Source organism: Hypanus sabinus, chromosome 6 (genome assembly GCF_030144855.1).
Source record: "Hypanus sabinus isolate sHypSab1 chromosome 6, sHypSab1.hap1, whole genome shotgun sequence".
Lineage (NCBI taxonomy): Eukaryota > Metazoa > Chordata > Chondrichthyes > Myliobatiformes > Dasyatidae > Hypanus > Hypanus sabinus.
In genome coordinates this window covers 126,241,299-126,265,760 of record NC_082711.1, presented here as the reverse complement: position 1 = coordinate 126,265,760, position 24,462 = coordinate 126,241,299, and the positions used below count along the sequence as shown (strand labels likewise).

General features: G+C 47.8%; 1 protein-coding gene across 1 annotated transcript in view; it reads left to right on the top strand.

Annotated features, from left to right (window-relative positions):
• Positions 1 to 24,462, top strand: part of LOC132395815 (protein CASP-like) — a 739,549-nt gene that overhangs the window by 658,598 nt on the left and 56,489 nt on the right. Inside the window, exon 16 of the mRNA XM_059972899.1 lies at positions 20,890 to 20,953. Within this exon, the coding sequence (XP_059828882.1) occupies positions 20,890 to 20,953 (64 nt within the window). The remainder of the gene's footprint in view (positions 1 to 20,889; positions 20,954 to 24,462) is intronic.

The window sequence follows — 24,462 nt, the reverse complement described above, 5'->3', positions numbered from 1 at the left end:
GCTCAGTGTGGTGGGTGAGTGATGGTCCAGGGGCTCAGTGTGGTGGGTGATGGTCCAGGGGCTCAGTGTGGTGAGTGATGGTCCAGGGACTCAGTGTGGTGAGTGATGGTCCAGGGGCTCAGTGTGGTGGGTGGGTGATGGTCCAGGGACTCAGTGTGGTGAGTGATGGTCCAGGGGCTCAGTGTGGTGAGTGATGGTCCAGGGGCTCAGTGTGGTGGGTGAGTGATGGTCCAGGGACTCAGTGTGGTGGGTGATGGTCCAGGGGCTCAGTGTGGTGGGTGATGGTCCATGGGCTCAGTGTGGTGGGTGAGTGATGGTCCAGGGGCTCAGTGTGGTGGGTGATGGTCCAGGGACTCAGTGTGGTGAGTGATGGTCCAGTGGTTCAGTGTGGTGAGTGATGGTCCAGTGGTTCAGTATGGTGAGTGATGGTCCAGGGGCTCAGTGTGGTGGGTGATGGTCCAGGGACTCAGTGTGGTGAGTGATGGTCCAGGGGCTCAGTGTGGTGGGTGAGTGATGGTCCAGGGACTCAGTGTGGTGAGTGATGGTCCAGGGACTCAGTGTGGTGGGTGAGTGATGGTCCAGGGGCTCAGTGTGGTGGGTGAGTGATGGTCCAGGGGCTCAGTGTGGTGAGTGATGGTCCAGGGGCTCAGTGTGGTGAGTGAAGGTCCAGGGGCTCAGTGTGGTGGGTGAGTGATGGTCCAGGGGCTCAGTGTGGTGAGTGATGGTCCAGGGGCTCAGTGTGGTGAGTGATGGTCCAGGGGCTCAGTGTGGTGGGTGAGTGATGGTCCAGGGGCTCAGTGTGGTGAGTGATGGTCCAGGGGCTCAGTGTGGTGAGTGATGGTCCAGGGGCTCAGTGTGGTGGGTGAGTGATGGTCCAGGGGCTCAGTGTGGTGGGTGAGTGATGGTCCAGGGGCTCAGTGTGGTGAGTGATGGTCCAGGGGCTCAGTGTGGTGAGTGAGTGATGGTCCAGGGACTCAGTGTGGTGAGTGATGGTCCAGGGGCTCAGTGTGGTGGGTGAGTGATGGTCCAGGGGCTCAGTGTGGTGGGTGATGGTCCAGGGGCTCAGTGTGGTGGGTGAGTGATGGTCCAGGGGCTCAGTGTGGTGAGTGATGGTCCAGGGGCTCAGTGTGGTGAGTGATGGTCCAGGGACTCAGTGTGGTGGGTGATGGTCCAGGGACTCAGTGTGGTGAGTGATGGTCCAGGGGCTCAGTGTGGTGGGTGAGTGATGGTCCAGGGGCTCAGTGTGGTGGGTGAGTGATGGTCCAGGGGCTCAGTGTGGTGGGTGATGGTCCAGGGGCTCAGTGTGGTGGGTGATGGTCCAGGGACTCAGTGTGGTGAGTGATGGTCCAGGGGCTCAGTGTGGTGAGTGATGGTCCAGGGGCTCAGTGTGGTGGGTGATGGTCCAGGGGCTCAGTGTGGTGAGTGATGGTCCAGGGGCTCAGTGTGGTGGGTGAGTGATGGTCCAGGGGCTCAGTGTGGTGAGTGATGGTCCAGGGGCTCAGTGTGGTGGGTGATGGTCCAGGGACTCAGTGTGGTGAGTGATGGTCCAGTGGTTCAGTGTGGTGAGTGATGGTCCAGGGGCTCAGTGTGGTGAGTGATGGTCCAGGGGCTCAGTGTGGTGGGTGAGTGATGGTCCAGGGACTCAGTGTGGTGGGTGAGTGATGGTCCAGGGACTCAGTGTGGTGGGTGCGTGATGGTCCAGGGACTCAGTGTGGTGGGTGATGGTCCAGGGACTCAGTGTGGTGAGTGATGGTCCAGGGGCTCAGTGTGGTGGGTGAGTGATGGTCCAGGGACTCAGTGTGGTGGGTGAGTGATGGTCCAGGGACTCAGTGTGGTGGGTGATGGTCCAGGGGCTCAGTGTGGTGAGTGATTGTCCAGGGGCTCAGTGTGGTGGGTGAGTGATGGTCCAGGGACTCAGTGTGGTGGGTGAGTGATGGTCCAGGGGCTCAGTGTGGTGGGTGAGTGATGGTCCAGGGGCTCAGTGTGGTGGGTGATTGTCCAGGGGCTCAGTGTGGTGAGTGATGGTCCAGGGGCTCAGTGTGGTGGGTGAGTGATGGTCCAGGGGCTCAGTGTGGTGGGTGATGGTCCAGGGGCTCAGTGTGGTGGGTGAGTGATTGTCCAGGGACTCAGTGTGGTGCGTGATGGTCCAGGGTCTCAGTGTGGTGGGTGAGTGATGGTCCAGGGACTCAGTGTGGTGGGTGATGGTCCAGGGGCTCAGTGTGGTGGGTGAGTGATGGTCCAGGGGCTCAGTGTGGTGGGTGAGTAATAGTCCATGGGCTCAGTGTGGTGGGTGATGGTCCAGGGGCTCAGTGTGGTGGGTGATGGTCCAGGGGCTCAGTGTGGTGGGTGAGTGATAGTCCATGGGCTCAGTGTGGTGGGTGAGTGATGGTCCAGGGACTCAGTGTGGTGGGTGATGGTCCAGGGGCTCAGTGTGGTGGGTGAGTGATGGTCCAGGGGCTCAGTGTGGTGGGTGAGTGATGGTCCAGGGGCTCAGTGTGGTGGGTGACTGATGGTCCAGGGGCTCAGTGTGGTGGGTGAGTGATGGTCCAGGGACTCAGTGTGGTGGGTGATGGTCCAGGGGCTCAGTGTGGTGGGTGAGTGATGGTCCAGGGGCTCAGTGTGGTGGGTGAGTGATAGTCCATGGGCTCAGTGTGGTGAGTGAGTGATGGTCCAGGGGCTCAGTGTGGTGAGTGATGGTCCAAGGGCTCAGTGTGGTGGGTGATGGTCCAGGGGCTCAGTGTGGTGGGTGATGGTCCAGGGGCTCAGTGTGGTGGGTGAGTCATGGTCCAGGGGCTCAGTGTTGTGGGTGAGTCATGGTCCAGGGGCTCAGTGTGGTGAGTGATGGTCCAGGGGCTCAGTGTGGTGGGTGATGGTCCAGGGGCTCAGTGTGGTGTGTGATGGTCCAGGGGCTCAGTGTGGTGAGTGATGGTCCAGGGACTCAGTGTGGTGGGTGATGGTCCAGGGGCTCAGTGTGGTGGGTGAGTGATGGTCCAGGGGCTCAGTGTGGTGGGTGATGGTCCAGGGGCTAAGTGTGGTGGGTGTGTGATGGTCCAGGGGCTCAGTGTGGTGGGTGAGTGATAGTCCATGGGCTCAGTGGTGAGTGAGTGATGGTCCAGGGGCTCAGTGTGGTGAGTGATGGTCCAGGGGCTCAGTGTGGTGGGTGAGTGATGGTCCAGGGGCTCAGTGTGGTGAGTGATGGTCCAGGGGCTCAGTGTGGTGGGTGAGTGATGGTCCAGGGGCTCAGTGTGGTGAGTGATGGTCCAGGGGCTCAGTGTGGTGGGTGAGTGATGGTCCAGGGGCTCAGTGTGGTGGGTGAGTGATGGTCCAGGGGCTCAGTGTGGTGGGTGAGTGATAGTCCATGGGCTCAGTGTGGTGAGTGATGGTCCAGGGGCTCAGTGTGGTGGGTGAGTGATGGTCCAGGGGCTCAGTGTGGTGGGTGAGTGATGGTCCAGGGGCTCAGTGTGGTGGGTGAGTGATGGTCCAGGGGCTCAGTGTGGTGGGTGATGGTCCAGGGACTCAGTGTGATGGGTGATGGTCCAGGGGCTCAGTGTGGTGGGTGAGTGATGGTCCAGGGGCTCAGTGTGGTGGGTGATGGTCCAGGGGCTCAGTGTGGTGGGTGAGTGATGGTCCAGGGGCTCAGTGTGGTGGGTGAGTGATTGTCCAGGGGCTCAGTGTGGTGAGTGATGGTCCAGGGACTCAGTGTGGTGAGTGAGTGATGGTCCAGGGACTCAGTGTGGTGAGTGATGGTCCAGGGGCTCAGTGTGGTGAGTGATGGTCCAGGGGCTCAGTGTGGTGGGTGAGTGATAGTCCATGGGCTCAGTGTGGTGAGTGATGGTCCAGGGGCTCAGTGTGGTGGGTGAGTGATGGTCCAGGGGCTCAGTGTGGTGGGTGAGTGATGGTCCAGGGGCTCAGTGTGGTGGGTGAGTGATGGTCCAGGGGCTCAGTGTGGTGGGTGATGGTCCAGGGGCTCAGTGTGGTGGGTGAGTGATGGTCCAGGGGCTCAGTGTGGTGGGTGAGTGATGGTCCAGGGGCTCAGTGTGGTGGGTGAGTGATGGTCCAGGGGCTCAGTGTGTTGAGTGATGGTCCAGGGGCTCAGTGTGTTGAGTGATGGTCCAGGGGCTCAGTGTGGTGGGTGAGTGATGGTCCAGGGGCTCAGTATGGTGGGTGGGTGATGGTCCAGGGGCTCAGTGTGGTGGGTGATGGTCCAGGGACTCAGTGTGGTGAGTGATGGTCCAGGGGCTCAGTGTGGTGGGTGATGGTCCAGGGGCTCAGTGTGGTGAGTGATGGTCCAGAGGCTCAGTGTGGTGGGTGAGTGATAGTCCAGGGGCTCAGTGTGGTGAGTCATGGTCCAGGGGCTCAGTGTGGTGGGTGAGTGATGGTCCAGGGGCTCAGTGTGGTGAGTGATGGTCCAGGGGCTCAGTGTGGTGGGTGAGTGATGGTCCAGGGGCTCACTGTGGTGTGTGATGGTCCAGGGGCTCAGTGTGGTGTGTGATGGTCCAGGGGCTCAGTGTGGTGGGTGAGTGATGTTCCAGTGGCTCAGTGTGGTGAGTGATGGTCCAGGGGCTCAGTGTGGTGAGTGATGGTCCAGGGGCTCAGTGTGGTGAGTGATGGTCCAGGGGCTCAGAGTGGTGGGTGAGTGATGGTCCAGGGGCTCAGTGTGGTGAGTGAGTGATGGTCCAGGGGCTCAGTGTGGTGAGTGAGTGATGGTCCAGGGGCTCAGTGTGGTGAGTGAGTGATGGTCCAGGGGCTCAGTGTGGTGGGTGATGGTCCAGGGGCTCAGTGTGGTGAGTGATAGTCCAGGGGCTCAGTGTGGTGAGTGATGGTCCAGGGGCTCAGTGTGGTGGGTGAGTGATGGTCCAGGGGCTCAGTGTGGTGGGTGAGTGATGGTCCAGGGACTCAATGTGGTGAGTGATGGTCCAGGGACTCAGTGTGGTGGGTGAGTGATGGTCCAGGGGCTCAGTGTGGTGGGTGAGTGATGGTCCAGGGGCTCAGTGTGGTGAGTGATGGTCCAGGGGCTCAGTGTGGTGGGTGAGTGATGGTCCAGGGGCTCAGTGTGGTGGGTGAGTGATGGTCTATGGGCTCAGTGTGGTGAGTGATGGTCCAGGGGCTCAGTGTGGTGGGTGAGTGATGGTCCAGGGGCTCAGTGTGGTGGGTGATGGTCCAGGGGCTCAGTGTGGTGGGTGAGTGATGGTCCAGGGGCTCAGTGTGGTGGGTGAGTGATGGTCCAGGGGCTCAGTGTGGTGGGTGAGTGATGGTCCAGGGGCTCAGTGTGGTGGGTGAGTGATGGTCCAGGGGCTCAGTGTGGTGAGTGATGGTCCAGGGGCTCAGTGTTGTGGGTGAGTGATGGTCCAGGGGCTCAGTGTGGTGAGTGATTGTCCAGGGGCTCAGTGTGGTGGGTGAGTGATGGTCCAGGGGCTCAGTGTGGTGAGTGAAGGTCCAGGGGCTCAGTGTGGTGGGTGAGTGATGGTCCAGGGGCTCAGTGTGGTGAGTGATGGTCCAGGGGCTCAGTGTGGTGGGTGGGTGATGGTCCAGGGGCTCAGTGTGGTGAGTGATGGTCCAGGGGCTCAGTGTGGTGGGTGAGTGATGGTCCAGGGGCTCAGTGTGGTTGGTGATGGTCCAGGGGCTCAGTGTGGTGAGTGATGGTCCAGGGGCTCAGTGTGGTGAGTGATGGTCCAGGGGCTCAGTGTGGTGGGTGAGTGATGGTCCAGGGGCTCAGTGTGGTGAGTGATGGTCCAGGGGCTCAATGTGGTGGGTGATGGTCCAGGGGCTCAGTGTGGTGGGTGAGTGATGGTCCAGGGGCTCAGTGTGGTGGGTGATGGTCCAGGGGCTCAGTGTGGTGGGTGAGTGATGGTCCAGGGGCTCAGTGTGGTGAGTGATTGTCCAGGGGCTCAGTGTGGTGGGTGAGTGATGGTCCAGGGGCTCAGTGTGGTGGGTGATGGTCCAGGGGCTCAGTGTGGTGGGTGAGTGATGGTCCAGGGGCTCAGTGTGGTGAGTGATTGTCCAGGGGCTCAGTGTGGTGGGTGAGTGATGGTCCAGGGGCTCAGTGTGGTGGGTGATGGTCCAGGGGCTCAGTGTGGTGAGTGATGGTCCAGGGGCTCAGTGTGGTGAGTGATTGTCCAGGGGCTCAGTGTGGTGGGTGATGGTCCAGGGACTCAGTGTGGTGGGTGAGTGATGGTCCAGGGGCTCAGTGTGGTGGGTGAGTGATGGTCCAGAGGCTCAGTGTGGTGGGTGAGTGATGGTCCAGGGGCTCAGTGTGGTGGGTAAAGGTCCAGAGGCTCAGTGTGGTGAGTGTTTGTCCAGGGGCTCAGTGTGGTGGGTGATGGTCCAGGGACTCAGTGTGGTGGGTGAGTGATGGTCCAGGGGCTCAGTGTGGTGAGTGAGTGATGGTCCAGGGGCTCAGTGTGGTGAGTGAGTCATGGTCCAGGGGCTCATTGTGGTGGGTGATGGTCCAGGGGCTCAGTGTGGTGAGTGTTTGTCCAGGGGCTCAGTGTGGTGGGTGATGGTCCAGGGGCTCAGTGTGGTGAGTGATGGTCCAGGGGCTCAGTGTGGTGGGTGAGTGATGGTCCAGGGGCTCAGTGTGGTGAGTGATGGTCCAGGGGCTCAGTGTGGTGTGTGATGGTCCAGGGGCTCAGTGTGGTGAGTGATGGTCCAGGGGCTCAGTGTGGTGTGTGATGGTCCAGGGGCTCAGTGTGGTGTGTGATCGTCCAGGGGCTCAGTGTGGTGGGTGAGTGATGGTCCAGGGGCTCAGTGTGGTGGGTGAGTGATGGTCCAGGGGCTCAGTGTGGTGAGTGAGTGATGGTCCAGGGGCTCAGTGTGGTGAGTGAGTCATGGTCCAGGGGCTCATTGTGGTGGGTGATGGTCCAGGGGCTCAGTGTGGTGGGTGAGTGATGGTCCAGGGGCTCAGTGTGGTGAGTGATGGTCCAGGGGCTCAGTGTGGTGGGTGAGTGATAGTCCAGGGACTCAGTGTGGTGAGTCATGGTCCAGGGGCTCAGTGTGGTGAGTGAGTCATGGTCCAGGGGCTCAGTGTGGTGAGTGATGGTCCAGGGGCTCAGTGTGGTGGGTGAGTGATAGTCCAGGGGCTCAGTGTGGTGAGTCATGGTCCAGGGGCTCAGTGTGGTGAGTGAGTCATGGTCCAGGGGCTCAGTGTGGTGGGTGAGTGATGGTCCAGGGGCTCAGTGTGGTGGGTGAGTGATGGTCCAGGGGCTCAGTGTGGTGAGTGAGTCATGGTCCAGGGGCTCAGTGTGGTGAGTGATGGTCCAGGGGCTCAGTGTGGTGAGTCATGGTCCAGGGGCTCATTGTGGTGAGTGAGTCATGGTCCAGGGGCTCAGTGTAGTGGGTGAGTCATGGTCCAGTGCATCAGTGTGATGGTTGGGTGGATGATGGTCCAAGTGCTCAGTGTGCTGTGCAGTAAGGTGATCTTCAGGAGTATTCTTTTCTTCTGACTACTTGATCAATGCTTTAAGATATTAAAATTCTCAGAAGTATATTCCAAAGACAGCCCTCACCCCTTCAGAAAAGCCATAAGGTTTGGCTAACTTTAAAAATGTTGGTAAGCTAAATGGAAGCAAAAATAGACGGTGCTATACCTATCACAAGAAATACTTAGAATGTAGATTTTATATTACTCAATTATTCTTTTTTTATTCATTCATTCACTCCTTTTTCCTCACCTAAATGAGAATGTATATATGGGAGGAATACACAGGGAAATCTTTTCTGTGTGACGGACATAAATTTGTTCAGTTACATTTATGGGTACTGCAATGGGGGCCCTCAATCACAGGTATGAGGGGCTATCCCGCACAGCCAAACATTTCCTCTAGCTCAACCCAGGGTCATCTACTAGAGACCTCAGCCTTGGAATCACACCTTCGTTGCCTTTTTATTTGTGTTTCTTGGTTCTTATTTGTTCAGGGAGTAGATCGATTAAGTTTTATTCTGCTAATTTCAATGATATATTGACAGATAAATACACATGGCTAAGTAAAACTCGTTTCTTTTAATGTCAATGGGCTGTTAAATCCAATCCATAGAACCATAGAACATTACAGCACAGAAACAGGCCTTTTGGCCCTTCTTGGCTGTGCGGAACCATTTTTCTGCCTAGACCCACTGACCTGCACCTGGGCCATATCCCTCCAAACCTCTCTCATCTATATAAGTTTTACTTAAATGTCATAAGTGAGCCCGCATTCACCACTTCATCTGGCAACTTGTTCCACACTCCCACCACACTCTGCGTGAAGAAGCCCCCCCCCCCCCCAATGTTCCCTTTAAACTTTTCCCCCTTCACCCTTAACCCATGACTTCTGGGTTTTTTTCTCCCCTGGCCTCAGTGGAAAAAACCTGTGGAAAAAGTCATTCTATGGACAAAGTCACTCTATCTATACCCATCATAATTTTATACACCTCTATCAAATCACCCCTCATTCTCCTACGCTGAAGGGAATAAAGTCCTAACCTATTCAACCTTTCTCCGTAACTCAGTTTCTCAAGTCCCAGCAACGTCCTTGTAAACCTTCTCTGCACTCTTTCAACCTTATTAATATCCTTCCTGTAATTAGGTGACCAAAACTGCACACAATACTCCAAATTCGGCCTCACCAATGTCTTATACAACCTCGCCGTAACATTCCAACTCTTCTACTCAATACTTTGATTTATAATGGCCAATGTACCAAAAGCTCTCTTTACGACCCTATTTACTTGTGACGCCACTTTTAGGGAATTATGTATCTGTACTCCCAGATCCCTCTGTTCTACTGCACTCCTCAGTGTCCTACCATTTACCTTGTATGTTCTACCTTGGTTTGACCTTCCGAAGTGCAATACCTCACACTTGTCTGCATTAAACTCCATCTGCCATTTTTCAGCACATTCCTCCAGCTGGTCGGAATCCCTCTGCAAGCTTTGAAAACCTTCCTCACTGTCCACTACACCTCCAATCTTTGTATCATCAGCAAATTTGCTGATCCAATTTGCCACATTATCATCCAGATCATTGATATAGATGACAAATAACAATGGACCCAGCACTGATCCCTGTGGCACACCAGTAGTCACAGGCCTCCACTCAGAGAAGCAATCCTCCACTATCACTCTCTGACTTCTCCCATTGAGCCAATGTTTAATCCGATTTACTACCTCTCCATGTATACCTAGCGACTGAATCTTCCTAACTAACCTCCCATGCGGAACCTTGTCAAAGGCCTTACTGAAGTCCATGTACACAACATCCACTGCCTTCCCTTCATCCACTTTCCTGGTAACTTCCTCGAAAAACTCTTAATAGATTGGTTAAACATGACCTACCACGCACAAAGCCATGCTGACTTTTTCTAATAAGTCCCTGTCTATCCAAATACTTATAGTTCCAATCTCTTAGTATTCCTTCCAATAATTTACCTACTATCGATGTCAAATTTACCAGCCTATAATTTCCCGGCTTACTTTTTGTGTCTTTTTTAATCAGCGGAACTACATGAGCTATCCTCCAATCCTCCGGCACCTGACCCGTGGATATCTACATTTTAAGTTTTTCTGCCAGGGCCCCTGCAATTTCGACACTAGTCTCCTTCAAGGTCCGAGGGAATTATCTACTCTGATTTGTCTCAAGACAGCAAGCACCTCCTCCTCTTTAATCTGTATAAGTTCCATGACCTCCCTACTTGTTTGCCTTGTTTCCATAGACTCCATTCCAGTTTCCTTAGTAAATACAGATGCAAAAAACCCATTTAATATCTCTCCCATTTCTTTTGGTTCCATACATAGCCGCCCACTCTGATCTTCAAGAGGACCAATTTTATCCCTTACTATCCTTTTGCTCTTAACATACCTTCACCCTGACTGCCAAAGCAACCTCGTGTCTTCTTTTAGCTTTCTTGATTTCTTTCTTAAGTATTTTCTTACTCTTTTTATACTCCTCAAGCATCTGATTTCCTCCCTGTTGCCTATACATGTTATACATCTCTCACTTCTTAATCAGAGTTCCAATATCCCTCGAGAACCAAGGTTCCTTATTCTTCTTCATTTTGCTTTTAACTCTGACAGGAACATACAAACTCTGCACTTTCAAAATTTCTCCTTTGAAGTCCTCCCACTTACCAATCACATCCTTGCCAGAGAACAACTTGTCCCAATCTACGCTTTTTAGATCCTTTCTCATTTCTTCAAATTTGGCCTTTTTCCAGTTTAGAACTTCAACCCGAGGACCAGATCTAACTTTATCCATGATCAGGTTGAAACTAACGACGTTATGATCACTGGAACCAAAGTGTTCCCCTACATACACTTCTGTCACTTGTCCTAACATAATTTGTTTTTCTCCTCATATAAATCAGGACATAGGAGAGAAATTGCTATTCTTATCTCAAGCAAGCTTAATTTTAAAAAAGTATTTGAAATGGGAGATAAGGAGGGCAGATATATTCTGTTAAGGGGGGATATAGACAGAAATTCAGTTACTCTATTGAATATATACGCACCCCCGGGAAGTGATACCAGTTTCTTTCAGAAAATTACTGATATTATGGTAACGGAAACAGAAGGTCTCCTGATATGTGGGGGAGACTTAAATTTACAATTACAACCAAAGTTAAGACTCTTCCAATAGAAAAACCTATGAAACAAAATCCTTACATAAGGAAGTTAATCCACTTTTTGAGGATGTTGGTCTAATTGATGTATGGAGGGACTTTTTCCCCAACAGAAGGGATTACACTCATTATTCTGCCCCCTATTCTGTATATATAAGAATAGACTATTTCATAACATTTGGAAAAAACAAAGACAAAATAAACACCTGTGGAATTGGGATGATAGATGTAATAGACCATATATTTATCTATTGTTTTTGACCTACAACCAAAGAATACCATTTGGAAACTAAATTCAAGTCTACTCAATGATCCCTACTTTAAGGAACAAATTAAAAAATAAATTGGTCTTTACTTAGAGTTCAATGATAATGGAGAGCTTTCACCTCCCATTCTATGGGATACCCTGAAGGCTGTCTTAAGAGGAAAATTATAACAATATCTTCATATCAGAAAAAATAAGGAATAAAACATTAGAGGAATTACAAAATGGGCTGAAGGAACTAGAGAAAAAACACAAATTCAATTTGGCACAGGATACATTAGGGGAAATTTTAAAAATTAGGAATGAAATTAATAGTTTGGCTACGCAAAAAATCAGGAAAAATATAATGTTTCTGAAACAGAGACATTATGAAAGTGAATCTAAGTCTGAAAATGCTATCGTGGAAACTGGGAAAAAAAGGTAGCAGAAATGCAATTCATAGGATTAGGGATCCAAGAACAAAAATGATTTTAAAATAATGTTTGTTTGATGATGAACTTCAATACAAAAAAAAAGCTAAGTGAAATTCAAGAAGCTTTTGAAGTGTTTTACAAAACTCTATATTCCAAAGTTCCAGGGAGAAGCATAACCCAAATTGACACCTTCCTGAATTCTCTAGAGTTACCCACTTTAGGCGAAGAACAAAATAGAACGATGACTGCTGACATAACTGAAGTTGAACTAAAAGCTGCAATTAATAGTTCGGCATGGACTAGAAGGGCCGAGATGGCCTGTTTCCAGACTTAAATAATAGACTTAAATTAGATCAGATGGGTATACAGGAGAGTGGTACGAAGAATTTAAAAGTGTGTTAATTCCTGTCCTACTTCCCACTCTGAACTGGGCTCTAAAAAAGGCACAAATGCCACTCAGCATGAAGGAACCGATAATCTCAGCTATACCAAAAGAATGCAAGGATAAAATGGAATGTGGGACATTTAGACCAACATCCATTTCCGTTCTTAATGTAGATTATAGATTATTTACCTCCATCATGGCCATACATTTAGTAGAGTTTCTACCCACACTGATACATAACGATCAGACAGGTTTTATACAACAACGCCAAACACAAGACAATATATGAAGGACACGTCACATTATGGGCCATATACAAAAAATTAAATCGAAGCAATAGTGATAAGTGTGGATGCTGAAAAGGCATTTGATTCGGTTAATTGGAATTTTCTTTACAGAGTTTGACATACATTTGGTTTCCGTTACACAATTATTAAAACTATACAGGCACAATATGACCACCCTACTGCTAGGATTAAAATCAATGGATATTTATCAAATAGTTTTACCCTAGAAAGGCGCACAAGACAGGGTTGTGCATGGTGTTACGAAATCCCGTAACTGGATCACTTACCAGCAAAGATAGAGAGGTCCGTTGAAGTCTGATGGTACTATTTTTAAAAGTATTTATTGATAAAGGGCACAAAAATAAGATTAATGCAAACATACAGATAAAATCTAAGCGCAGGTATAATAATAACCAATAAGAAATAGCTCTATCGTTGTCTAGGGGATAATGTATTGTCCAATGGAAAGACAACAGTCACTATCAGTTCGTTCAAGCTGCAGCATTGTTGGGTTTAAGAGCGATGTGGTTTAAACTTGCCCAGGTCTTTTATGATGCCAATCCGTTGAGTCAGGGGAGCGGATTTCCCTGTTGTTAGCTAAAAGCTGTTTTCCGTGGTTCCAGCCACAGAATTGAACGCATGTGGCCTCCTTCAGATGACTTCCTGCTGTTACGTGGTCGCTTAACGGTTCTTCTGGTGCGTCTGAGGGGGTTGTTCCCCAGACCCTCTTTTATCCTTACTCACGGGGTCTCAGATGTCAAGTCAGGTTGGGATGATGCAATCCCTCAACCAGCCCACTCTGGTCATCCCCTGAGGGGCTTCAATGAATAGTACAGTACTCAATACACAACTTGGTCTTCCGGAGACAATGGCCATGTCCCGTAGCTTTACATCGCCAGGGAAACGAGGCATTTTGCACGTCCCTCTCTCATTTCCTGAGCCCCTTGACCCAACCCAACAGTGATCTTGCGATTCTCACAAAGGAGGGGGCTACGACGTAACACCCCCTTTCTTCACCGCGTTTTTTACCATCGGGAAAAAAACAAAATAATACAGTCTTACAGGGTGTTAGAATCTAACACACCACCAAAGTTTTTTTTTTACAGAGTAATACAGTGATACATTCAATTCAGTATCTAAACAGTTAACGATTACAGTGTCACTTTCTTCAATATCTTAACATCGTGTACCGTACTAAAGTCTTGTAGCAGCAGACTTCAATTTAATAACCACCTATTTTTATTTCTTTCCTTCAGCAACAACTCTAAGGAGGTGTGATCTTAGCTTCCATGCATCTACAAAAGTTTATGGAACTACAAATCTTTCGGTCATTTTCAAACTGAACAGGCAGGCTTCCAAGGGGGTTGTCTTTATTATTCACAGGCTATGTGGAAATCCCGTACAACCGGCTTTGCTGTTTAAAATGGCATCCCCCTTAACCGTCGCCTCTTTTCCGGTGAGGTCCCACGTGGGGAGCTTGGGTAATGTGGCGAGATAGAGGAATTATTTTATCAACACCGTGACCCAAACTTAGACCATCTTCTGAATTTCCACCCAACTCTTTGATTTTACACAGGTGGTTAGCCCTCTCATCAGGCCCCTTCAGGCTATGTGTTTTTAGTTTGACCACTTTGCTCAAGCAGCATTTCAAATTCTGCCTTTTCACACAACATTCTGGAATAACAATAGCGTGGGGGCCCCCGTCACCTTCCGGCTGAATCGGTAAGCGATCTGCAGGGTTTAAGATTTCTTCATTTGATTTGGGAACTACAGATTTCCCGTTTCCTTCAATGATAATATTTATCTCCCCATTTTTGAACTCCGCATTAACTTTCAACACACCTTCGAGCACAAACACCTGGGAACTCTCACTTCCCACTATTACCAAGGTTAACCCTTTCTTCACTGAACCAAGTCTATCTGACCCACAAGGACGGCCATCTCGGTCCACTGAATCAAATACCTCAGACTTTTTCTGAGCTCCGTTACTAGGTTCAGTACCACGTGCATCCCCATCTTGGATACACTCAAACGGGATATTGGCCTCTTCCAAGCTTCCAATACCCAAACCCTTTTCAAATTCTACGTTTCCCCGATCCTCCCAGGTACTCTCTGGGCAACTCCCTTCCGGAGTGAACTCAACCCCGTGGGCTGAAACAACCTCATCTGCCAACCCAGCAGACTTCTTCAAGACAAGGGCACCCTTTTCAGCTAGGATTGTCCTCATTTCATTATCGGGAACACCTTTAGAATTTTCAACTTCTTCAAACAGTTCTGCCAAACCAGACAGATCATCCTTGTCCAACTCTGGACCTCTTACCCTCTCTATCGGTTCCTCATCTTTATTTTCTCCTCGCTAAGGGCAGATCTACCTCCGCTCCCTTACCCTCTTTCACTTTACTACTCTTCGTTTTACCACCATCTAAACCCTCGTGGTACAGAGTCAGTAGAAACATCTCAGCCAAATCAAAACTGGCCAGATTTAAACTGCTCTCGTTCTCAACTGCCTCTCTCGGCAGGCTGCGAGTGACCGCGCATGCGGGATAGATCTGGGAATCTAGGGGCGGGGCTGCAGCACTCACCGGCCGGCTTGTCAGTGTCATTGCTGCCCAAACCTTACCACCTGCTAAATCGTTACCGAGAAGGACGTCCGCATCAGTTCTCGGGAATTCTGATTGCACCCCTATTTCAACGGGTCCAGACACCAGCTCACAATCCACAATGACCCTATGTAAGGGCACCATTTCTGTCCCTTTACTTATTCCTTTCACAGCTACCATTCTCGTCTTGTGACCAAACTCGAGTACCTTACTGCTGATCAACGACAGCTCAGCCCCCGTGTCTCTCCAGATTCGTTCGGAAATTGGTGGTTCCCCCTTCCTCAAAGACACGGTTCCATGTCTCAGACAAGTCTCAGACCCTTCTCATACTCTGTCTACCCAGGGCTCTCTTGTCGATTTACTGATTACCACAGCACATCCGATAGGGACTGCTGCTTTCCCTTTTCCTGTCTCTTTCCTCGGAGCAAAGCACCGAGATGCAATATGTCCCCCCTTTCCACAATTAAAACATGTCAAGCCCGGAAATCTCTGGCCGTCTGGCCTTTCCCCCTCAACCTTACCACTAGCTCCCGGCGGGACCTCTGCCTCAGCCGGCGGACTTTCTCGATCGTTCCCACAGTCTCTCTGGGAACTTTTATTCGAGGAAAACTTTGTCTTGTGGGTTAGGGCATATTCATCTGAGAACCTAGCAAATTCCAAGATGGACTTATGCAGCTTTTCATTCAAAACCGTCCGGATATCCTCCGAAACACAACCTTTAAATTCCTCAATCAGAATTAACTCCCTGAGACGCCCATAATCCTCGCCCACTCTCTCTGCGGTGCACCACCGGTACAAGAGCACCCCCTTCTCATAGGCAAACTCGGTATACGTCTGATTCCACCCTTTCTTTAAATTTCTAAACTTTTGTCTATACGCCTCAGGTACTAGCTCATAACTCCAGAGAATGGCTGCCTTTACTTTGTCATAACTCTCCTCCTCTTCCTCCACCATGGCCAATGCCGTATATGCCCGCTGTGCCTTCCCCTTTAACACACTCTGTAACAACGCCACCCACTGACCTCTGGGCCACTTCTGATTCACTGCCACCTTTTCAAAAAGCAAGAAATAACTATCAACATCCGTTTCCTCGAACGGAGGTACTCTCGACTAACATTGAACCGCTCCTCTCGGTCTGACCCCGGAACTCGTGGCTCCTGCCGTAACTTCTCCATCTCTGAGTCATGTTTCCTCTGTTTCTCTTTCTCAGCTGCTTCCAGCTGTTTTAACTGAATTTCATGCTCTCGTTTCTCCTCTAACTCCTTCAGCTGGAGCGCATGCTCCCTCTCTTTCTCTCTCTCGGCCCTTTCCCACTCTCTCTCTCTCTGCCCTTTCCCTCTCTTGCTCTTCTCTCTCTCTCTCTTGGCTGCCTCCAGCTGCTTAATCTGAAGTTCATGTTCCAACTTTAATTTCTCCAACTCTAACTGAGCCGTCCCACTAGCTGGTACCTCTTCAGGGATATTTTCCAATACCTCATCTGTAAACACATTCTTCCCAATATAATACTGTTATTGCCCTTCTCATCTCCCGCTTTTTCATTGACAACCTCACCCCTACGAGGTTTAACTCCTTCGCCAAACTTATTAGGTCTGATTTGGTGGCCGCCTCTAGCGCCTCCAGAGTCGGGTTTTCTATAAATTCACCCACGTCCATCTTTGCTGGTTTCCCGTCTGGCTACCCGAGTAACCAGATCCAAGTGTGGACTTACAAGCCCGATTCACCGGCCTCCCAATTTGGTGTCAAATCCTGAGACAAGAACCCCAATTTTGTTACAAAATCCCGTAACTGGATCACTGACCAGCAAAGATAGAGAGGTCCTTTGAAGTCTGATGGTACTATTTTTTAAAAGTATTAATTGATAAAGGGCACAAAAATAAGATTAATGCAAACATACAGATAATATACGTCGTCAATACTAAATCTAAGCGCGGGTATAATAATAACCAATAAGAAATAGCTCTATCGTTGTCTAGGGGATAATGTATTGTCCGATGGAAAGACAACAGTCACTATCAGTTCGTTCAAGCTGCAGCATTGTTGGGTTTAAGAGCGATGCGGTTTAAACTTGCCCAGGTCTTTTATGATGCCAATCCGTTGAGTCAGGGGAGCGGATTTCCCCGTTGTTAGCTAAAAGCTGTTTTCCGTGGTTCCAGCCACCAATTCCAGCCACGGAATTGAACGCATGTGGCCTCCTTCAGATGACTTCCTGCTGTTACGTGGTCGCTTAACGTTTCTTCTGGTGCGTCTAAGGGGGTTGTTCCCCAGACCCTCTTTTATCCTTATTCACGGGGTCTCATGTCAATCAGGTTGGGATGATGCAATCCCTCCACCAGCCCACTCTGGTCATCCCCTGAGGGCTTCAATGAATAGTACAGTACTAAATACACAACTTGGTCTTCCGGAGACAACGGCCATGTCCTGTAGCTTTACATTGCCGGGGAAACGAGGCATTTTGCACGTCCCTCTCATTTCCTGGGTTCCTTGACCCAGCCCAACAGTGATCTTGCGATTCTCACAAAGGAGGGGGCTACGGACGTAACAATGGTCACCGCTACTCTTCACGTTATATCTTGAACCATTAGCTCAATACATCAGACAAAATGAAGAGATCAGGGGAATTACTATTAAAGTGACAGAGCCTGTTACGCAGATGACATTTTGATCTATCTTGGGCAACCAACATACTCTTTACCTAAATTGATGCAATCCTTTGAACAATATGGTCAATTATCAGGATACAAGATCAACATAGATAAAACCCAATTACTTTCATATAACTATAGCCCACCACGAGAAATTGAAAGTAGATATCCCTGGGCATGGCAAACAGAGTCTTCTAAATATTTGGGCATCATTATGCCAAAAGATTTGGCAAAATTATCAGAATGCAATTATCAGCCTACATATAAAAAATTAAGGGAGATAAAATCCTCAGTTCAAGGATTGAATCTATTAAAATAAATATACTGCCCTGACTCAGACCTACCAATAGAGATTAATCAAAATCAATTCAATGAATGGAATACAATGTTATTAAGATATATTTGGCAAGGTAAAAGGCCTGGAGTTCATCTCAAAACTTTGCAATTAGCCAAGGAAAAGGGGGGATGGGGCCTACCCTCTTTTAGAGATTATTATTTTGCAGCACAGTTAAGAGCTATGATACATTGGTGCATATGATGCTCAATGGAAAAACATTGAGGAGGGGATACTTCCCATCCCCATACAGGCAATTTTGGCTGATGATAACCCATGGGTGAAATGGACTCTTAAAATATGGAAAACTATTATAAAAGAATATAAACTAGAGGGAGATATTGCAATTCTTAAATGGTGTGCATATGACTCGGATTTTACACTGAATAAACTGGATGTTAGATTTAAGAACTGGACAGTTCTGGACACTGCAATATGATGAAAGAAGGAACGCTGTTCAGTTTTGAAATGCTTAAAGAAAAACACAATAGAAAAAAAAGACTTTTATCTGTATTTACAGATGTGACAATATGTCAGTAGCACAGTTAAAAATGTAACCAAGCCAAGTACATGTTTGATAGAGCTATTTAGAAAAGCATATAATTCAGATAACGGTAGTAGAATCATTTCAAGCATGTATAAGGGTTTGTCAAATCTTAAAACACATTCAACTTCATACATTAAAACAAAATGGGAGAAGGAAGGAGGGATAATTATATCTGAGGAAGAATGGACAATAATATGGAAGTATCAATGGAAGTATACCAGTTCACAGAAATGGAGGGAGTTTGGATGGAAAAACTTGATAAGATATTTTGTTACACCCTCTCAAAAATCCCATTATGATAGTTACCCTGTTTGCTGGGGAAATTGTGGAAATCAAAATGCAAGCCATTATCATATTTTCTGGGAATGCCGCGTTATCAGAGACTATTGGAGGGGGATACACAATGCCCTACAAGACATCTTTAAATGTGAAATACCCTTAGAGAGTAAGACCATATATTTTGGGTATATACCTCAAGAATGGTTGAAAAGAGATAAATATTTAATGAATATACTGTTGGTGGCTGGTAAAAAGACTCTTACTAGGAAATGGTTATCACAGGAGAGCCCAACCTTAAATACATGGATGGGAATTACAATGGACATTTACAAAATGGAAAAAATAACAGCATCTGTTAATCATAAGTTGGAACAATTTGATTCATACTGGGAAAAATGGTTTAACTACATAACACCTCATAGGACTGATTTTATCCTCATAAATTAATGAATATGTTGTAAAAAACAATCACTCCCTATTTGTACATAGTTTTCTCCTTTCACTTGTTCTTTCTTTCCTCTCTTTTCTAGTTGTATGCTTCAGATAAATACTTTGTGGAGATTTGTGGCATATATGACTATATGATATATATATATATACAATGTCTGAAATACATCTTATGGGAATGTTTAATGATGAACTTCAATAACAAATAAATTACAAAAAAAATATTAAAATACTCAATTAAAGTTGTAGCATATTCCCCCAATGATGTAAAAGCAGTTTACAATGCTTAACTAACCAATGATTTATTAAGCTGTAATATGACCTCCACGCTTTTATATTTTGTGTCCTAGCTAATGAAGGTAAGTATACAGTATGCTGTGTTCATCACCTCTTCTACCTAATGTTTTACCCTGTACGAATCTATGGGCAATCTCCATAGATGTTGCCTGACCTGCTGAGTTTCTAAAGCATTTTGTGTCTGTTGTTCGGGATTTTCAGCATCTGCATAGTCCCTTGTATCCTCTCAGGAATGTTGGGGAACATAGGATAAAGTGAGAAAGAGGAACTAAATGGAATCAATCGTGCAGCATGACATGTGAGTGTGAATTTGGTGAAAATGCTGAATTCCAAGGAGCTATCCTAGAGGAGAGTGTTTTAGCCTTGTGTTGGAAGGATTGGCATCACATCTCAGTGAAAGTTCAATTGTTTTACCTTTTAAATATCCGTTGTTAATTTTAGTGATTAAATGTGACATCAGTTAATCTTTTATTTTATTTCTATAATAAAATAGAACATAGAACATAGAAATCTACAGCATATTACAGGTCCTTTGGCCCACAATGTTGTGCCAACCATGTAACCTACTCTAGAAGCTGCTTAGAATTTCCCTACCACATAGCTCCATGTACCTATCTAAGAATCTCTTAAAAGACCCTATTGTATCCGCCTCTACCACCTTCACTGGCAGTGCATTCCACGCACCCACCACTCTCTGTGTGAAAAACCTACCTCTAACATTCCCCCTGAACCTGCTATCTGAAAACTATGCTCCCTTATGTTAGCCATTTCATCCCTGGGGAAAAGCCTGTAGCTATCCACACGATCAGTGCCTCTCATTATCTTATACACTTCTATCAGGTCACCTTTCATCCTCTGTCACTCGAAGGAGAAAAGGCCAACTTCACTCAATCTATTCTTATCTATTCTCCAATCTAGGCAACATCCTTATAAATCTTCTCTGCACTCTCTATAGCCATTAGGACTTCACCAAGAATGTAGCCTGGGGAAACGCAGGACTGCAGCTCAGACACAGCAGCACTTCCACCCAGTTGGTGGTTAACCTGGGGCAGCCTAAGTCCAGGAAGACCCAGTCAAAGGTTTCAAGGATACATTTAATGTCAGAGAAACGTATACAATTTACATCCTGAAATGCTGTTTTTTCCAAACCAGTCCTATCCAATATTGCAAACACAAGGAAATCTGCAGATGCTGGAAATTCAAGCAACACACACAAAACGCTGGAGGAACGCAGCAGGCCAGGCAGCATCGATAGGAAGAAGCACTGTCAACGTTTCGGGCCGAGACCCTTCGTCTGGTGAAGAGTCTCAGCCTGAAACATCAACAATGCTTCTTCCTATTGATGCTGCCTGGCCTGCTGCGTTCCTCCAGCGTTTTGTGTGTGTTGCTGTCCAATATTGAACAGCCTGACCCCAGCAGAGAATTGTAAGTCCCATCTCCTGGTAATGATGACCATTGGTCAGGATTGAGATGCTGTAGCCCATTGTCATCCTCTGTCCATTAACCCTCTACAGTAAGATTTCTTCATCAGTTGTATGAAGAGGGTTCTTATCTCTCTGTTTCATTCTTCCAGTGAGAAGACCTTCTTCCTATTTCACAAATTTGTCATATTCCTGAAAACCCCTTTCCTCCTCCATCTCACCTCTCCCTCGGGGACTTAATCAGCTTTTGACCATTCCATCTGACAATAGCCTCCAAACTTGTGCTTTTTTCCATAAGTTCTTTTTCTTCCTATAACTGAGCAAATAATAGTAACTCATCAGTGTCTTACCAATTTGTGTTTTGTCCTTGCCATCAGGGAGCAGATATAGGCAACATGGAGAAGATCCCAGAGCCCATCAAAGAAGCAACAGCTCTCTTCGGTAAGAACACACCAACAGGCCTGTTACAGTCAATGTTCATGTCATCTGATTGATCTGAGGGAGGTTTCTGATAGATAAGCCATAGCGAATTTAGGATAGGTTCAGCATTCGTAGAACATAGAACAGGAAGATGTTCTTTGGCCAACATGTTGTGCCAAACTAACTCATCAGCTGAATCAAAGGTTCTTGTTTGATTGATTTCTTGTAAAAATAAGTACTTGATTATTGTGACTTTCCTTTCCACAAGATGTTATGGTACCAATAGCAGATTGCATGCACTTGCCCAAGATGCTTTAGACAGAGTCACACAGCTATTCAGTCCACACTGTGCATTCGAACCATAAAGTACACATTTGTCCCAACCTATTTACCTGAATCTGGAGTGGGATAAGTGTGACTTGGTGATTCAAATATTCATCCATCTACTTAAACATTAGAGTCTCTGCCTTGAGCACCCAGACACATTAGTTAGATATTCCAGGAAAAGGAAGAGATGTGAGATGGAAGCCTTAATAAGATAGTTCCAAAGGGCAGGACCACTGGCACCCATGATAGGAGAAGAGGAAATTGTGTATTTTATCTTTCCTGGGAAGATAAAAGGGTTTGGAGAGTGTGTCCCAATTAACTTAAAGGAGGCAGAAATGATGTATTTGGGAGGAGCAGTTGAACATGCTTTGGCAAAGTATCACAGAACATCTTTTAGGTGTTAACTGGTGTCAATTAAGCAGGTTTTTGAGAGATTTTGGTGCTGTATTAATCTGGGCAAACAGAGTTTTGTAAGCTTTAAGGTAGTTATGGAAGAAAACAAGGGTGGTCCCTGAGCTATGTCTTAAAGTAGGGAAAGTAGATTTCAGTAATGTATGCAGGACCTGGCAGACATAGGTCAGGAGCAGCTGCAATTCCCGACAGGTGGAAGATGGTAAGTGTTCAGAGTTAGCATGTCCCTGTTAGGTCAAAGGCCAAAGGTGATATGTTTTGGGTACCCAGGTTGGTAAAAGATACTGAATGTTTGATCAGAGAAAGGAAGTATAGGTATCAAATGAGTCACCTTTATAAAGGATAGGACTAAAAGAAGTTAGCAAAGCAAAAAAAGACCATGAAGTGAACTTGGCAAACCTTGATTAAGGAGAATCCTGAAACCTCTTGTAAGTGTATGAGAAGAGGGGTGACTAGGAAAGCAATAGGCCCTCTCAGTGATCATAGTGGATATGAGCAAGATCATAAATGAGTACTTCTCAGTGGTATTCATTAGGAAAGAGATCATGGAAGCAGAGAGTTAAGGGATGAGTAAGCTGATATTCTGGAGTACATTGGTATTAAGCAGTAGGAAGTGCTAGAAATACAAGGGAATTGTCACAACCACGGATTCGGCAGCGCAGTAAATACAGCAATTACGCTTGTGAATTTCCATGTGTCAACTAATTTTTATTTAATCATGATATTATTTAACTCCATACTTGTCAAGACTTGGACAGAGCACAGCAACGATTCACTTTTGTTTTGCCTCAGCCTTGCCTGAGAAATTGGACTGACTCTGAAGACTAGAGGTATTTGTTTAATAATTAGATGTTCTTTTTAGCCACAGTGTAGGCTTTGTTTCCCATTTGAGAGTTTTAGTTAATGGTCCTGTTTGGCCTAGGGTTTATTGTTTTCTTTTCCCTTTAACTCTGTTCGCATTAAAGTTTTGTGAACTATTGATCCGCTTCAGTGTCTGTCACTCTGCACTTGGGCCATATCCGATCCTGGTGACAGCAAGTCTCGAACGCACAAAGATAGACCCAGCAGAGAGAGAGCAGCTGATCTTGGCTGTGAGATTCATTGGTCAGGTAGGAGACAAACTACAGGCAATGGAATCTGTTCTCTGAAGTTACAGAGGCAATGAGGCAGATAATCTCGTGCTGACAAGCCCAGTCTCACTTGGAGGAACAGGTATCATCCCAGGCCGCAACTGTTCAACAGCTCACAGCAGACAATCAGACTTGGGTGTCAAGCCACCATCCACAAACTTACTGTCAACAGCCAGCATCAGCTGACAGCCATTAATATTCTTGCTAATGCAATTCAGCAGCCTTAGGCCACCTCAGTTCCACTCCCAGCATCTCGCAGGCCCTCCTTTTCTGCTGCCCCAACAATCTGTAATACTAATGCGCCCGCTCTCACGCCCGGACCAGAGCTGACCCCTGCATTCGGACCCCTGCGTCCGTACAAGATTCTGGTGATCTGGATGGCTACAGGAATTTTTTTACCCAATGCGAGCTGACATTCCAAGCCCAGCCTGGTCATTTTGGTGATGATGCACGAAAACTGGCGTACATGATCAATCTTCTTGATGGACCTCCACAGAGCCTGTTCAACGCTTTACGGGAGCAAGGATACCCTGCAGCCCAGTCGTTTCAGCATTTCATGGCGGAGTTAAGGGAGGTTTTTGATCTTCCAGTACGGGGTCAAGAGGCTGCCCACTGACTCTTGGACCTGCACCAAGACAGAGGAACGGTGAGAACCTATGCAGTTAAGTTTCGTACCCTTGGGGTAGAGACGGGTTGGAATGAGAGAGTTCTTATCACTGTCTTCCAGCATGGACTGAATGCAGGGGTCCAGCATGAGATCGCCATCCAGGACGAGCAGGATAGTCTGGATGACTCGATTAATCTGACCATTCAAGTTGACGACTGAGTGGTGCAGGGAAAGAATGTTTCAAACTTCCTACGCACCACTTGATCACTGTCTTTCCTCGCCTTCTCCCCCTCCCTCACCACTCAGCACCCAGCCCACGGACACGGAGGAGCCTATGCAAGTGGGGCGCATGCGCCTGACTCAGGAGGAACAAGAGCAGCGCTGGAGAACAGGTTCCTGCCTATATTGGCAGGCGGTATGTTCCAAGTGTCCAGTAAAAGAGAATCCCCGTCAGCAGGGAGGGGAATCTTGACGGGTCGGTTCTCTCTTCAGTCAGCTTCCCCAATACTCGCAGCTTCCATGCCATGGAGGTCTCAGACCCGTGAACAAGCCATTATCGACTCAGGTGCAGCCAGGAATCGCATGCACATCTCTCTCACTCAAAGATGGGGAGTTTCAACTCAGGAATTAAGAGAAAAGATCAATGTCAAGGCACTGGACAATCGATCTCTGGGAACTGGCAAGACCCACCTTTCCACCCAACCTGTCCAACTGGTACTCGAAGGCAACCATCATGAAGAAATATCTCTCTATCTGGTTAATTCACCTGAACTGCCACTGGTTATCCCGACATAACTCACGGATCGATTGGTCTCTGAAGGTACCCCAAGAGTGTCTGTCTATCTGTTTGGGTTCAGTTCAAGCTCCGTTCCATGAATCCCCTCCTGTGTCAGCTAAGGATGAGACCTGTCTGGGATTCCGGCTGAATATGCGGATCTCCTTGAGGTTTTCAGTAAAAGAAAGGCCACCACACCAGCCGTACGACTGTGCCATAGACCTCCTACCTGGTGCTGGTCCACCCTGGGCTGCCTCTTTTCCCTCTCTTGTCCTGAAGT